Source organism: Apis cerana, linkage group LG6 (assembly GCF_029169275.1).
Source record: "Apis cerana isolate GH-2021 linkage group LG6, AcerK_1.0, whole genome shotgun sequence".
NCBI lineage: Eukaryota > Metazoa > Arthropoda > Insecta > Hymenoptera > Apidae > Apis > Apis cerana.
Window position 1 is genome coordinate 4,599,576 of NC_083857.1, and position 18,021 is coordinate 4,617,596.

The following is an 18,021-nucleotide window of genomic DNA, read 5'->3' on the forward strand; positions in this document are numbered from 1 at the left end:
TTATTTTTTTTTTATATAACTAAAAAGTCACAAGAATATATATTAATTATTGTAAATCTTATATTAAAATAAATAAATCAATCAAAATCAAATTTAATCACATTTGAATGGAAATTGTAATACGTGCATAACCTATTACATCTTCAAAATTAATTAATAAAGTAATTAATAATTAAATAATAATCTCTATAAATAAAAATGAAAATAAATATATGAAATTAAAATAATAGTAAAATAAAGAAATAACTAAATTTAAATTCCGTATTAAATATCGATAACTGTCAAATACACAAGCAATGAAGAACAACAAAAAAGTTTTGAAAAACAATTTAATTTTTGTATTATATTTAATAAATGATTAAATATGCACATATTAATTAAACAAAGACACTAATAATTTACAAATTATATTACGATATTATAGTTATATAGTTTGCACTGATTTAACATATGCTTTTTTCATAATTTTTGACAGCAAATTGATGCCATATGCACTAATTCATTTGAACCTTAGCAGCTTTTTGATTGGTTAAAGCAATTTTTTAATTCATTTTTCAGTGAGAAAATTGAAATATTATAATATAATATAAATTTCTATATATAGTTTTATAAAATTTTATACCGATTAAAAATATAATAAAAATAAGTTATTATAATTAATTTATTATAAAAATTACCTAAATTACAAAAATTGAAACATAAGATTTTTAAAAAGACATTTAAAATAAAAATTAATTAAATCTATAAAAAATAGTAGAAAAAGAAAGAATAATAAAAAAAAATAATATAAAAAAATGAATAAATTATATATATATAATCAAAATTAAATACAAGATTTAACTTTTTTTATTACCAAATTGCGATTTATCCAGAATGCGAATTGTCTAATCACCAAAAATTCATTATATTAATCTCATTTAAAATATTAATCTCATTTTATGTAAATATATAGTAATTCATTTATAATTTTTTAATTTATTTATTAATTTATTTAAATGACAATAATATTTATATATTTATTATATATTTATACATTTATAAATTTATTTATTATTTATATTAATTATATATTTATTTATATATTTATTTATTGATATTTTTTATTTCTTTATTTATTTATTTATTTATTATTTTTTTATTTTTTTTATTCTTTTATTTATATTATCATTTATTATATATAATATATTATATATTTGTTTATTTATTTTTTCATTAATTCATTTTTCTATTTATTTATTCATTTATCGATATTAAATTATTAAATTTTATTTATTTAATCATTTATATGACTTTTGCATGAAATATAAATACGGACAAATAGTTAAAGAAAGACAATAACGCCATCTTCAGAATGCCACAAATAAAACTTATATAGATAAGAAAATAATAGGAAATGATAAAATAAGAATCAACTTTCAACACCATCTATTGAATGAAAAAATTTTTTCCAAAGACGGAATAAAATAAGAATTGAATATTAACGCCATTTCTTAAATGTTTTTAATTCAATATTCAAGAGATGGCATTACCGATCAATTCTTATCTTATCTCTATCTTTCTCTTATTATTTGCTATCCTTTTTTATATGTTTCATTTACGACACTCTGCAGATGGCGCTGATTCCCTAATTTTTATTCTATCTCTATCTTTATCTATATTAATTACTTTCCTTGTTTATACTGTATAAAATTTGTGTTCATTATCAAATCAAGAGACAATTCTGTTATTTGATTAACTTTATTTTATATTTATGTCTAATGTCTTTGACCATTGATTAAAAATTTTTAGAGAATCTATTCAATCTAATTTTTATATTGTAAATATATATATCTTATATGTATCTACTTTTTATATATATTTTATATAATAAAATTTAATACAATGTCTATCTATTATATTTAAAGAAAAAAGTTGAAATTTATCTATTATATTTAAAGAAAAAAAAACAAAATTTGATTTTTATAACATATTTAAAAATAAAATCATTGAAAACGATAAAGTTTGAAATTTTTTCAATAAATTCATTTGTAAGAATTATTTTAATTTGATTCTCTATACATAAGAAAGAGATTGGAAAATACAAAAAAAAAATTCTGATTTTATAATAGAAGCTTTATTCACTCTATGATTAATAATTCAAACTTATTCTTTCGAAATTTCCAAAAAATAAAATAAAAAAATATATTGAATGTTAGATTAATTCTGTATCATATTTTGTTTCTTTTTTATCTAGCAGAAGCATTTGAAGATATATTTATATGTATTTATATAATAATAAATATCTATAAGTTCTAACAATTTCTAGAAAATTATATTATATTTAATATGTTGCATTTAATAAAATTTATTAAAAAATTTGAATTTTTTTATTTTACAATTTAGGAAATAAATTTAATGAATATTTAAAATTTAGATTTTATTGATTAATTTTATTTACTTATCTCTTGTTAATATGTTTGAGTTACAATAAAATCTATGAATTATACAATTTCTTCAAACTGAATTATCACTCTTATATTAAAAAAACAAAATTCGAGATATTCTCATTCAACGAGTAAACAATACAATATAATATTTAAATTTTTCTTAATTAAAATTTTATTTCTACTTAATATTCTTTTATTTTATTTTACTTTATTTTATTTTATTTTATATACATAAATAATTATAAATAAAATATAATCCTTTATATATTAAAAATACGCATGAAAAAAGTGAAAATTAAAAAAAAGAAGAAAAAACAGAAAAAAGAAGAATCAATGATCATGTATTTAAAAAAAAATAAATTGATATTATTCAATTAAACTCAAATACAATTCAATTTCGACTTCATATTTATACTGCACTCTTATTTAAAAATACTCAAATTTTTTTTAAATCTTTGACAATAATGATGTATTTTTATAATATTTTTAATCATTATTAAATATTTATATTAAATATTACATATATTTTATATCATAGTTACATTATATTTTATATCTCATTTTTATTATGTTATTTTATATCAAAAATAAATTAAATTAAAAAAGATAAATATATAAAATAATATCTTATTTTTTACAAATCTTATAATAAGATTATAATAACATTAAACTATCTAATATTACTATATATAATACACTATATATAACTTTTAAACTATCTAATATTATTTATAATTAATAATAATTTAATATTAATTGTATTATATTACAATTTATTATTTTTATTATCATTGATCATGTAATTATAAAACTATTATTGAATTGTGAATATTCAGATAATATAAATTACTTTTATTAACAATAATATTATTTCAAACGAAAGTTAATTAAATTACATAAAAATCACAACGCGCCAAAACATGCAATGCTATGAACTTCGGCAATAATTTCGATAGTCTATTATTAACTATCATGAATAGGATATATCGATATGAAATTGATATTTGTTATTGAATAAAAATTTGCCTGACGAATAATATTGTGGATGGTAATCTTCAGGAAGAAAAAAAAATATTCTCTCTCTATGCGGAGAGAATTTATGGATAACGTTAAACGTCGACATCCTCATTCGTGACACCTAACTTTGATACGAGTCTTTAGTATCGATCTTCTGGCAGCTCGGTATTCTCGACGCTGACGACGACGCAAGCCCAACTCAAAACGGAAGATCTGTCCGTGGTAGAGGGGTGATTTGTCCTCCCTTTCGTTACCGTTGTTAACTTCCTCCTCCTTTCCTTTCACCCTTACAGTTCACTCACAGTTTCCCTCCCCTTGTTTTCTGTGTTTTTTCTCTCTCACTTTCTCTCGTGTCCTCACGAGGAGGAGGACGAGAAGTAGGAAAGATGAGCGATCAAGAAGATCTCGACTACTACATCATGTTTCCATCGTTTCCACCATCCCCGAAGGATCCAACATTAACTACTGGTAGCCAGGATCAACGCGAAGAATTCGTATTCGTCTACAAAGAGGACAAACGGCCAGTGATAGTATTGCTAGGATGGGCCGGCTGTCAAGATAAATATCTGGCCAAGTACAGCGCAATTTATGAAGAGAAAAGGTATCAATATTTTCTAAATTATACTTTTAAATTATTTCCTATTTTTGAATCGCATTATTCTTTTTTCTTTATTTTTTATTGTTCAAAATGATTGAAACTTCAGAATATAAGGTTGTAAATAATTAATTATATATTGAAAGTTCATAAATATTATTTGAAACAATGCATGTCAGTGTCAATATTAGTAAGTAAATCTTAAAAAAATGAAATAGAAAAATAAATATTTATTTGTATGCATATATATAGGATATTTTTTCATAAGATTTATGCACAGATTTAAATTTCATGAATTTGATAAAATAATTGATAAAACGTGATAAAAAATTGCTGGAAATTATATCACACCGTTTATTTGATGATAATAATTCAAAATTGGACTAATAAAAATTGTTTATTTAAATTATTTCAAGAAATTATTGTTTAGATAAATAATTGAACTTTCTTATAAAAATCATGAAATTTTGTTTATTTAGCATATATGAAAGGATAATATTCATTTTTCAAGTTGCATCACGCTACGATACACAGCACCGGTAGAATGCCTATTTTGGCGAAGAGACAAAATGCCTTACATCGGCAAACGATTAATTCAAGTGATAACCGACAAGAGTTTGGATCAACATCCGATATTCTTCCATGTCTTCAGTAACGGTGGCGCGTTTTTATACCAACATGTAAGCCTTGCTATGCAACAAGCTAACACACCGCTCAAGGTAAAAAATACTTTTACCTTTTACCTTTCAACCTTTCTTTGCTTTATTAATTTGCGTAATATATATTAAAATTATAGGTCAAAGGAGTGATATTTGATAGTGCTCCAGGAGAAAGAAGATTAACCGCTCTTTTCAAAGCGATCAGTGCTATCATAGGAGGACATCCTATTACAAACATACCAATGTCTTTCTTTATTACAATTTTCTTATCTATACTTTGGTTTTTAGAGGTATTTACAATAATATTAACTCTTTTTATACCAATTTTTTTTATTTTTTCTTCTTTTTCTTTTTTTTTTAGAAAATTTAATGTTAAAATTGCTAATAAATAATCAAACGATTAGAAATTATAATAAATAAGAAAAATAAATTTGGTACTTCATTTACTTTCTTATTAATTAAAAAAATTAAAATTATAAATATTTTTTTTTAATTATCAGCTTTTTTAATTATTAGATGATAATGAAATAATTATATAAATTCAAAATTAGAAATGATTTGATCAATTGTCTAGGTAATAGCTCATGCTCTTGGACGTGGTTATCCAATACAAACAAATCCAATTGGTCTTGCAGAAGAATCCTATTCTTGGCCTCAATTATTTCTCTACTCAAATGCAGATAATTTAATTCCAGCATCAGTACGTATTTTCAACAAAACATTACAGTTAAAATATTTACAATAAATATTCTCTTTTCATTTAAATTTGTATATTATCGTTGATCATATTTCAAGGACGTCGAAAAATTTGCCAGTCGACGAGCAGAACGTGGTGTACGAGTACAACTGGTACTTTTCACAAATTCTCCACACGTCAAACATTATGCTACCTATCGTGACGCTTACGTAAATACAGTTTGTAGCTTCATTCACGAATGCTTGATGTCACCAAATTCTGAATGTTTAGAATTGTCGCAGAATCATAGCATAAAAAATAATTCTCAAAATTATGTCACTATGCCAAGTCTTACTAAAAGAGTTGTACTACCTCACGAAGCTACCAAACTAAATTAGAGAAAGAGAAAAAAATGATTAATACTAGAATAGCAATATGATCAATGAAAGAATCATATTTCGTACAATTTTGCATGTACGATTATATGTGAACAAAAATGGACAAACTGGAAGGCTAAGAGGATCGGCATATTGTTTGTTTATTATTTTCGATATATGAATATTATTAATATATTTGAATATGTTAATATAAAATATCTGGAGACAGCGTTGAGTCTTGATTTTTTCTTAAATTTTTTTAATTTATAGCATTATAATGTTAATTATATAAAATATATAAAATTAATGTAAAATAAATTTGTATTATAATAATTTAATGATTTAACTTATAATTTGTTTATAATGTTTTATCAACTATTACAATTTATATTATTATTTGTTAGCATTGTTTATTTTAAATTAATCATCTGAATTTAAAATTAGATTTACATACAAAAATATAATAATGTTTATAAATTATGAATAATATATATATATATATATATATATATACATAATATACATATATATATATATATATACATAATATACATATATATATATATATATATATATATACACACATAATATATACTTAAACAAAACTCAACGTTGATTTAATATATGATGAATTAATATTTATATTTTCATAAAAATATTTTAAAAACTAAACTTTGCTCGACCTCTCCTTCTTTTGTCCTCTTACATTCATTCTACTTTTGCTTATTTCTTTCATATCTTCCAGTTTTCTCCCTCTTTATGTATTCTTAAGCGTCAATGTGCCTGAATCTCATAAATTAACAACAAATTGATATAATTGCGTTCCTGTCGAAAATAAAATTAAAAAAGTACACGCACAAGTATTTTATTCGATCGTGTACAGATATATACGATTTGCAAAAATAATTCTGAATTTTCAATAAAATATATGTAGAATATTATCTTATATAGCGAATATTCACATTTGGAATATTTCGTAACATTGAATAGTTGAAATAAAAACTCTAGATGCACTTAAGCAAAATAAAATGAAACATTTAAAATTAGAAATCTAAATGCTTATTGATGCAATGAAATGTCAAGATTATAATTTATAAACATTTAAATTTCACTGTAAACAAATTCGCACAAAAGAATCAAGCTGGTCTTGATTTTACTTTCAATTTAATTGCGATTGTAATTAAATATCCATGAAATAAAAAAATTTTCTTCTATCCCTTCCTATCAAATGCATATATATATGCATGTCTTATATAAAACACATAGATATATACAGATATATATATATATATATATATATATATATATATATATATATATAAATATATTTTGATTTGTCGATTAGTTATAAATAAAGACTGATAAATATATAATTGTTGCTTTTTTTAGATATATAAAGTGAAATGAATGAAATATTCGATATTTACACATATTTGCATCTTTTTTATATGTAATTAAATTAAATATTGAATTAATCATAAAATTTTTTCTTATTGAAGAATATTTTAAGACTATAATTAGATCATTTATGTAGACTTTTATTATTTTTCATAATATTTTATATATTAAACATTCATGATTTCAATTTGTAATTTTATTATAATTTTTTTCATTATTTAAAATAAAGTTATTAGTAATAAATATTTATTAATTTAACTATTTGCTATTCTTGATCAGATAAAAGATTTTAAATTAATGATATTAATAATATCTTTAACATATAAAAATTTTAAAATAATAAATAATCAAAAATTATAATTTATATAATTGATATAACATATATTATAATATTACATATATTATTATTATTATTATTATTATTATTATTATTATAAACATTTATATAATTATATAATTTATTTTAAATATAATTTTCATCATTAGAAACTTTTTCTAAATTTCCATAACAACCAATTTTTTTTCTAATTAAATCTCCCCATAAAACATTAATATTGCAAGCAGGACAAATACCTTCAATTGGTAAAATCATATTATCTTTACAAAATAATTGTGCTAAACAAATTAAATGAGCTATTAATGAACAGTTAGGTCTTATACAGCTAATTGATTGTTCTTTTTCTAAAAGTGAATTACAAAGAAAACAAATTATAGATAATTTATTTAATGCTTGTATATTATTTGTCTGTTTTATTTTTTTTGATATTATTTTTCCATAACATATAGGCATATGCATTGGAGCTGAAACATATCTATAATATTCTTCATAGAACTCATAATCTAACCAACGTATTGTTAAAGGTAAACGACACCAAGGACCAATTTTCAACATTTCTGATAAAACAGATAAATGAAATCTAATCTTTCTTTTTTGTTGTAATTTTTTCTTTGCATTAGATACATATATATGTTTTAAACGCCGACTTTTATGGGGATGTTGCCAAGCCCATTCAAACTAAAAATGAAAACAAATTAATTTCAAATATAAAAATTTTAGATGAAGTTAATTTTTATTAAATTTTATTAAATGAACATACGCTAAGTGCAGATGTTTTATTTAGGAAACCATGAATAATTAGTACCATATTCCTAGAAAAAAAACAAATTATTTTTATTAAAAATATTTATGATCATTTAATAATTATATTATTACCATGGTCCTTTTTCACTTGTTTTCCGAGCACCTTTATGTTCCTTTCCAGCATTATGTTCTTTAAGTCTACGACAAGGATCAACTGTAAATCCTACGTATATTCTTCCTTTAAATTGTGGATTCATAGAATATAATAAATACACTCCATAAAAATGTTCTATTACTTCTGAATTTTCCATTTTTTCCATTTAAATTTATTATTATTAAAAACAGTATATTAGATTAAAAGATAACAAACAAATTAAAAGATACTTTTATTACAATATATTAAAATATTTTATTAATATTTTAAAATATTTATTAATATTTATATAATTAATATAATTTATTGTAAAACAATATAGTTAATATATTGTTTAATTTTAGTTTAATTTTTACATTCAATTAAATTTTGTAAAAAATTAAAACTAGATCAATTAACCTAAATCAATTTAAAACAAAATATAGATTATAAATAGGTTAGGTAGGTTGTAAATAAATAACCAAAAAAAATCACATTTATTATGAACAATAATTACGAACAATTAAAACACATGATTTATCATAATATATTAAATTTAAAAATATAATGTTTCGAATCCAAAAATTACTTAAATATAAATAAAGAAATATATAATTTTTTTTTATAAAAAATTAAATTTATATACTATATCAAAATATATACTATATAAAATTAATTCTATAAATATGAATAAAAATTAAAATATTCATATTTCAACATTTTATTTAAAAATAAGAGATAACATATTTATTACATACATATTAAAATTTTTAAAAATTACATTTATATTTATAAATTCTATCATATTAAGTTATATGAAAAATTATCTAATGATGTAATATTTAAATCATAAAACAATATTTAAATCATAAAACAATTTTTTAACATTAAGTATTATTATTTTAAATTATTATCTTTTTATCAAGAGATAAATTAGAATAAAAGTACATTTAATGATATTATTATATCGAGAATAAAATATTTTATGAAAGACGCAAGCGCTGTGATAAATTCTTTAATTTATTTGATAAGTATATTTCTCATAGTTATAAATCTTACTTTATGTAAAAACAGTAGATCGCGAATGGAGATAAATAAGAATAAATCAAGAATAGTTTTTTCTGGGAATGTAATTGAAAGCGCCGCGTGTTTAGTTGCAGCACTATTGAAATTGGGCTTTGATCTTGATTGGATATAAACCAGCAGAGATCTGTAAGCGAGGATCCACTAAGAATGGCTGCCGTTTTGAGAAGATTCAGTGCCGCGCAGATCACGGTGATCAGCAAAACTAAACTACCGTCATTTATTATCAGCCGGTAGGCGATCAAGATTCAAAAACCTTGAGGAGCCCTTCTTTTTTCATATGTTTCGTACATAGACTACGAGCTAGTCTCTAAACAGCGGCTTTTTAGGGCAATAGCCACATCGTATGTGTTGTAGATCTTTTGCAAGGTCATCGATCAGACAGGATATCAGCGAAGGATGGATAAACAAGCTTTCCGTAAGAAAAATCGAGCCAACAAAAGAGTCTCATTCAAGGATGCTATCAGATAAAGGAGTTATTTACGCTTTGCATACGCACAATGTTCGACCTGATTCTATTGATAACTATTTAACTAATTAGTAAGTAAATTTTGTTTACATTTTTTATTATAATATCAAATCTTAGCTTTAAACTATAAGTACTTAAAATATACGCACAAAAATCCTTTTCGATTTTTTTAAAAGTTTCAAAAAAATATTAGATTTTATTTATGTCGCAGAATTGGCATGCACAGAGAATTCTTTTATATTAGAAAAATTATATTGGGACATATTTGTATTTTGGGATATTACAGTGAAGAGATTGTTAACATTATAAACTCCAAGAAGTCTGAATTGAAATTGGAACTAGTTGGTTCATGGACTGTCGTAGCTGGTGATATCGATCAAGCTTTACATCTATGGCAATATTCTGGTGGTTATGATAGCGTTGATCATACACAAATTGAATTGTCTAAAGACAAAGTATGGCAATCAAAAAAATTTATATAAAATAATATAAAATAAATATTTTTTATAACATAACATTTTTTATTTTCAGGCATATCAACAATTATTCAAAGAAAATGGCAATTATTTACGATCACGTTATTTACAGTATTTGTTAGCATTTAGTTATTGGCCTCCTCTTACAAAACGAAATGATTCAAATATATATGAAATACGCAGTTATAGGCTACAACCTGGTACTATGATAGAATGGGGCAACAATTGGGCAAAGGCTATAAATTATAGACGTAACAATAATGAACCTTTTGCTGGTTTTTTTTCACAAATTGGTAGATTATATAACGTTCATCACATTTGGTGTAGGTATCAATATTAATGTTTTTCATTCATTTTTAAATTCATTTTATATATCATATTTATAATATAAAATAAATATATATAAATTAAATATATACAATCAAATACAGATTCATCAGATATTACTATCTTAGTTTTCATCACCATTATTATAAAAACTAATTTAATTTTATATAAAATGTTTTTTGCTATAAGTAATAATAATGATAAAAATGAAATATCTTGTATATATATCTTGAATATACCTTGTATATATTCAAAATATTTTATTTTTTTTGTGATAAAATTTCATTTTATTAGTGTGTTTTATAATTAAATAATAAGAAAAAGTTTTATTAAAAAATTATAATTAAAATTACAATTAGATTATAATTAAATCCATTTCATTTTGATACATATAAAATTTTTTAATAAAATATATTGATAAGTATAAAAAGTTGATATATAAAAATATCAGTTAATACTTATTTATAAACAATTAAAATCTGCAAAGATAAAATGAGAAAAGTAATTTATATCACTTATATCACTTATATCTATTTCATTTCATCATAAAAAATATCAATTAATTTGAACTTATAAACTCAACTATTTATATATATTTTTATATATCAACTTTTATTTTTGTTTTGACATCTAAAGTTAATCTTCCAAAGATATTCCACAAATATAATATTATATATTGTATATAATAAATTGATACAAAAAATTTTTTAAATGAAGAAAAATTAAAATGAACTTTAAAAATGGTAAATGAATTTTTGATAATAATAATAGTAATAATAATTCTAGTATTATATTTTTTATAGTAATAAAAAATTTATCAATTCCATTTTATTTCATATTTTTATTATAATTTTTATAGCTTTATGTTCATAAATATCTATAATACTACATCTATAATAATAATAAATGAAAAAATATATGTTATATGTTATTACATGTCTTATATATTATTACATATTATATTTTAAATATATATATATAATCATTTTTTTTTAAATAAAAAATAAATATAATTCCAGGTTATAAAAATCTTCAAGCGCGAATGGAAACTCGTGAGAGTGCATGGAGACTTCCAGGATGGGATGAATGTGTTGCATACACTGTACCATTAATTAGAGAAACACATTCCCGTATATTGAGTCCAACTAGCTTTTCACCAACAAAATAGAATTTTATATTCACAATTTTAAATGTATTTGTACAATACAATTTATTCCTTATATTTACATTATAATATTGTAAAAATATTTGTTATATTACATATTACATTTATAATTGCATAAAGTAAGCGCTCAATAAGAATTGTAGCATTGTGTTACAATTACTAAAATGTATTTTAATAAAATTTAAACTTTTTTGTTACTATATATAACGCTTTAATATATATCTTTATTGTCAATTGAAATACATTTGTATATTAATGAATATATTTATCGTTAATTTTGAGTATTTTTATTTTATTTTTTAATAATTTTTAGTTATATTTCATATATTTATATTAGTTATTTGAAATATTTATAAATATTCAATAACTTTCATAGAAATTATTTAATAGAAATTATTGATTAATTATAATCAAAAAAATTATTAAATATAATAAAAAAGGTATGGGAAGAAATACGAATAATTATTAAATATTGTTTATTTTTATTATCTAATCAATATATCAAGTTTGATCAATTTGAACTTTATTTTAAATGATAAACATATTCTTTCCAGTCATGATTTAGAAAACATTAATTTAAAAAATAAAGATTATATAAATAATAATTACTTGCATTTTATATTTAATTTTAATATAATTTCTATATAAAAATATGATTTAGTTTTAAATTTTATTAATTAAAATTTATAAATATATATATATCAAATAAAATAATAATTGTGTATTAAAGAATATTATTATTGATAATTAGATTATTTTATATTAGAAACATGTTTTATGTGAGCATATTCTGTATTTTTGATCACTTATTAACACAATTAATAATCAATTTATTTTAAAACATTTCAGCATTGTTAAAATTTTTATTATATTATTTTATAAAAGCAATTCTTATTTTTATTTAATGCATCAAATATGAAAATTAGAATTTTTATTATATATATTTTCACATATTATATGTTTTTAAAGCTCATGATTATTTTTGATTTGTCAATACACATTTTATTAAATTATTATATTGCATTATATGCATTAGTGTATATATGTAGAAATAAATAGAAAAAAAATTGTAAAAAATGATATATTACAATTAACTTATTTTATGCATTTAATAAATTATGATTTACATAGTATTATTTTTGCAATGCTGAGATGTTTCAAAAGTAGAAAAAGTAAAAAATGAAATTAAATTTGAATTATAAATGAATTTTTCTTACAATAATATAAAGAATGACGCAATATTGGAGGACTTACACATGTAATAGTATTGAAAATAGAAAGCATCTTCAGAACACAGAAATAAATATCAATGAAATCTTTTTACGAATATTTACAGTATACAAATATATATACAAGATGATATTGACGAATATTTTATTTAAAAAAAAAAAAAAATTGGAGTAAAATTTTATAAATATAAAGATTTTGATATGCAATTATTCTATGTCAAGTTATATATCGTTATTGTAATTATATTGTATATTTTTATTTTTAGATAATAAATAAAATATTTCTCTGCCAAAAAATTATTTTCACTATAATAAAACTGGTTTATATTTAAATTTTTTATGTTTTATAAATATCAAAATAAAATAGGAAATTTAATATTGAATAAATTGAATATATTGAATAAATTATGAATATTTATTGTAATATTTTGTATTTATCGATATTTTATTTTTTTTTAATAAAAATTAAATATTAAAAATTAAAACTTGATTATAATAAAGAAATATGCTTTATAATGTATATAATAAAAAATTTTAATTTATTTAAAAAACATTTATTTAAATATTTTATTATTTTACTATTTAAATATATTAAATTAAAAAAAAAATTTAATGTATATAATTTTTCTATTTGTAATAAAATATACATTTATTAATTGTTATTAATTAATTGTTAATTTATAATTATTAAAAAGATAATTTTTTAAAAACTCTTAAAACAATTTTATAATTTTCTTGACATATTTTTTTTTCTAGTTTACTTTGATTCTAAAACTGAGAAACAAATTTAATATAACAAACAAAAAATTTTAATTATTCAGAAAATTTGAATAATATTAATATTAATTAATAAATATTTTTAGAAATTAATAATCAAGAAAAAATTAATTGTTAAAAAAATAATTTAATAAATTTTTAAAAAAATTTAGCTTGAAACAGTTTCCACATTAACATTAATTTAACCATAATTTAACATTCATAATAATCTATAAAATTTATGGTTTTGTATAAAATCATTATCATTATCATTTCATATTTAAAATTAAACTTATATAAAATAATCAGTTCTTCAATTAACTGATTCAAGATATATTTATTTTATCCTTTCTAAATAATAAAATTATAAATTTGTATATATTATATATAATCATTTGACATAGAATAATTTTATTAAAATTTTTATTAAAATTTAATTAGTATCATGCAAAATTTGTTAAAATCAATAATCAATAACTTTTTAGATTTATTAATTATATCTTATATCTATCCATAATGTTTTGTACTAAATAAAGTACAAACTACATAATATCAATTTAATAAGTTTTAACTATATTAGTGATAATATCAAATTATCACAAATATATGACAGAATAATTTGATATTTAAAGATTAAAATTCTAATAAAAATTAGTATTTATATAATATATCAAATAATATTGTAAATAGATTATACACATACATACATCTTCAGTAAATATATGATGAAACAATTTCGTATAATATAATACTAGAAGTTTAATTTATTATTTACTGAAAAGCAGATTATCAATTTACCATTTTTTCGTGATATTTATAATTTTGAAATTATACTATTAACTTTTTATACATTTCTTAATCACATAAAATTTATGCAAATTTACTACAAAATCTCTCATAAATCTCCGTCTATGTGTGCTCTGAAGTGTTTTTCTATCTTCTAAAATTTGATCAATTCTTGAACAATTATCATATTTTTCTTATATTATATTATATATTCATTTAGAAAATAGCATTACTAAAAACAAAAATTAATATCTAATTAAAGCCAAAAATTATATCTAAATATTAATATATTCACTAGTATATATTTTTGTTATTTAAAAAAAAATATATATTTTATTAATTGATATCATAATATAAAAATAAAATAAAATTTTTTTTTCATTTTTAAATTCATTTAAAAAATATTATTGATTTTAATATTAATGAATATACTATAATAAAAATTATAATCAAATTTAAAAAATCACACATGGATGGAAATAAGTGAGAAAGAAACTGATCAAATGTTTATATTGATTATAAGTATTGATTAGTAATTAATAATTGATATGCCATACCTACATTTAATTAGCTAGTTTAATATATCACTTTTTAAGTTCAAATTACCAAGTTAATAGCTTTGGAAAATTCAATAAATTCTATTATGCTAAATTCTAGTCTTCATAATTAAGATTCAATTTCAAAATCTTATATACTGAATATTTACAAAATGTTATTAACAACTAAAAATAATATTCTAAATTAATTTTTAGTAATTTATAATAGTAGTCTTATGGTTGTGATCAAAAAATCATCTTTCTTTTCATTTTTTTAATATATACATACAATCAGACTTGAAGAGAATTCGTGCTTCTGAATAAAAATTTTTAAAATTTCATTATTAATTTGTATTTTTTATTTAAAAAAATTTATAAAATTTTATTATTAAAATTTTTATAATAATTATTAAATGTGTGATAGATTATTTATATATTTATTTATTTTATATACAACATTAAATAAAATAATATATTTTTGACCAAAACAATATATTATTTTGATTATTGCTTATATTACATACATTCTTTTTGACATTTTATTTTCATAACATTAATTCTTTCTATATGAATAAAATTTTTGAAAGTATTTATTTACATTTTTTTAATATTTAATTTTATTTTAAAATATATATTAGTCCTTTTGTGCAATCCATATATTTTTGAATAAATATATTAATTCACATTATAGAATATTTTCATTAAAAAATTGAAAATTTTATTATTGTGTATATATGAATAGATGCAGACATGTTTAATATTTTTTTTAAAGAATTACATATTACAGTTACAATTTTTGTAAATTATTAAAAAAAAATTTAAAACCTTATATATAAATCTTAATATGCAACATAATTTCAGAATTATTAATATGTAATGTAATATAATTTTCCTATAATATTATTATGTAAATTTTTATTCCTATATATATTATTACAAGTCATAAATAATATAGACATAAAAAAAAAAAAACAAATTTTAATCTCAAGCTTATTTAATCTAATTTAAATAAATCAAAATAATTTAATCAATTTTTATGAATTTATAATATAAAATTTTATGAATTTATAAATAAATTTTGAATTTTTATGAATTTTTTATAAATTTATATATAATATTTTTTGTTTTAAATTTTCTATATATTTTTATAAATATTTTTAATAAATTTAAAAATTTTAGCATTCTTACTTATTTTAATATAACTTTTTTATATTAAAATTATAATTAAATTTTTTTAATTATATAAAATAGAGAAGTTATTGTAAAAACAAATATAATAATTACCAAATTTATTAGCATGATACAAAGTAATATATCTTAAATAAAATGCATTTACAAGATATAAACTATAAAGACAATATTTTTTAAAAATTTATAATAATTATTTTATGAAGGATGTATGGATTGCCTATGGACTAGGATTTAAATATTATAACTTATTTTATTTACTCATATTATAACATAAAATATAGCACGAATATCCCTTTTCAGTCTACATTGTTTATCAATTATAGCATTAAAAGTCTCTATTAAATTTTTATAACTTCCTAAGATTAATCAAAGGAAAAAATTATTAATATGTTATAATCATATTAATAAATAATGCTAAACTTCCTTATTAATACTACATTTTTTTTTTAATATATAACGCGTATATATTTACATACTGTATTATTACAAAAAAATTATTCAGTTGATTGTGACTGTTTTCATTTTAAAACTTTTGAACACATAAATATATATATGTAATATATATAAATGTTTTTCTTATTTTTATTCTAAAAATTATTGAATATATTTCATAATGTATTTTATTTATTTATTGTGGAATTTTGATATTTTTAATTAAATTGTTTTTAATAAAATTATTGTATAATAATTTAATAATAATATTATTATACAGAAATGTGGAATGTGTACTATTCTTTTGTTATAAATAATTGTAAAACATATTATGAAAGTATTGTTATATGTGCTTGTTATATGTATTTATATTTTAACATTTTAACATTCATATTAAATTTAATATAATTTAATAAATATTAAAACAATTTTAAAAAAGCAAAATAAATCAAATAAATTTTATTATTTTCAAAATAAAGTATTTTTACTAAGTTACTTTGTTATTTTTATATAAGAAAAATATTCCATTATAAAATATATTTATATTTATAAATTTAATATAACATATTTATATATGCATATATATAAAACTTATATAAAATATAAATTTTTATTTTATTGAAATATAGATAGATAATTATATATATTATATAATATTTTAACAAAGCATTCTCAAAGCATGATTATTAATTATTTTAAATTTAATGAAAATTATATCTTAAAATAATGTTATTTTTGTTACTCATATTATAAAGAAAATATTGTTTTGATATAATAAAGTATGAATAAGAAAAATAGTCACAACCATCTGAATTTAAATTCAATATTTAATAATGAAGATGAAAAAAAATATGTATAATAGAAAAGTATATGGAAATGTATTAAATGAAAAAAAGAAAAAATTAGATATTATAATATAAAAGTACAACATTGGGATGTGTACTGGATGGAAACTTTGGACAATTAAAACAGAATATAATATGATATAACTGAAATGTTGATAATAAAAGCAAAATGCTATTATAATCAACAATGAAGAAATTTTTTTTGGTACCTGGAAAATTAATATAAAACATTTGTGACATACCAAAAATAATATAGACTAGAATAATATTTGCAGATTCATTTTGACAAGAGAGAAAAAAAGTAAATATATGTATGTAAAGAGAAAATTAAGATATATATAATTTAATAGATTTCTGATTAATT

General features: G+C 19.0%; 3 protein-coding genes across 3 annotated transcripts; 2 read left to right on the forward strand and 1 right to left on the reverse strand.

Moving 5' to 3' along the window:
• The first annotated feature begins 2,414 nt into the window (after window positions 1-2,414).
• Window positions 2,415-6,971, forward strand: LOC107998875 (transmembrane protein 53). Its single transcript, XM_017058395.3, has 5 exons — window positions 2,415-4,044; window positions 4,550-4,757; window positions 4,835-4,987; window positions 5,272-5,397; window positions 5,493-6,971. Exons 1-5 carry the CDS (start codon window positions 3,830-3,832, stop codon window positions 5,769-5,771), a joined length of 981 nt encoding a protein of 326 aa, XP_016913884.1. The 5' UTR covers window positions 2,415-3,829; the 3' UTR covers window positions 5,772-6,971.
• Window positions 6,972-7,492: 521 nt separating this feature from the next.
• On the reverse strand, window positions 7,493-8,549 carry LOC107993632 (structure-specific endonuclease subunit slx1). The gene is made up of 3 exons (XM_017050148.3): window positions 8,362-8,549; window positions 8,246-8,297; window positions 7,493-8,163 (listed from the first exon to the last, which is right to left on the reverse strand). Exons 1-3 carry the CDS (start codon window positions 8,547-8,549, stop codon window positions 7,612-7,614), a joined length of 792 nt encoding a protein of 263 aa, XP_016905637.3. The 3' UTR covers window positions 7,493-7,611.
• A 988-nt stretch (window positions 8,550-9,537) lies between these two features.
• Window positions 9,538-12,084, forward strand: LOC107993631 (protein NipSnap). Its single transcript, XM_017050147.3, has 5 exons — window positions 9,538-9,678; window positions 9,803-9,985; window positions 10,201-10,369; window positions 10,446-10,713; window positions 11,737-12,084. The coding sequence occupies exons 1-5, from the start codon at window positions 9,596-9,598 to the stop codon at window positions 11,883-11,885; spliced, it is 852 nt and encodes a 283-aa protein (XP_016905636.1). The 5' UTR covers window positions 9,538-9,595; the 3' UTR covers window positions 11,886-12,084.
• Window positions 12,085-18,021: the final 5,937 nt, after the last annotated feature.

Coding starts and splice junctions, on each gene's coding strand:
- LOC107998875 (XM_017058395.3), top strand. CDS start 3,830: ATGAGCGATCAAGAAGATCTCGACTACTACATCATGTTTCCATCGTTT. Junction 4,988..5,271: donor CTATACTTTGGTTTTTAGAG/GTATTTACAATA, acceptor TCAATTGTCTAG/GTAATAGCTCATGCTCTTGG. Junction 5,398..5,492: donor ATAATTTAATTCCAGCATCA/GTACGTATTTTC, acceptor TCATATTTCAAG/GACGTCGAAAAATTTGCCAG.
- LOC107993631 (XM_017050147.3), top strand. CDS start 9,596: ATGGCTGCCGTTTTGAGAAGATTCAGTGCCGCGCAGATCACGGTGATC. Junction 9,986..10,200: donor GATAACTATTTAACTAATTA/GTAAGTAAATTT, acceptor GGGATATTACAG/TGAAGAGATTGTTAACATTA. Junction 10,370..10,445: donor TTGAATTGTCTAAAGACAAA/GTATGGCAATCA, acceptor TTTTATTTTCAG/GCATATCAACAATTATTCAA.
- LOC107993632 (XM_017050148.3), bottom strand. CDS start 8,549: ATGGAAAAAATGGAAAATTCAGAAGTAATAGAACATTTTTATGGAGTG. Junction 8,298..8,361: donor ACAAGTGAAAAAGGACCATG/GTAATAATATAA, acceptor TTTTTTTTCTAG/GAATATGGTACTAATTATTC. Junction 8,164..8,245: donor ATAAAACATCTGCACTTAGC/GTATGTTCATTT, acceptor TTTCATTTTTAG/TTTGAATGGGCTTGGCAACA.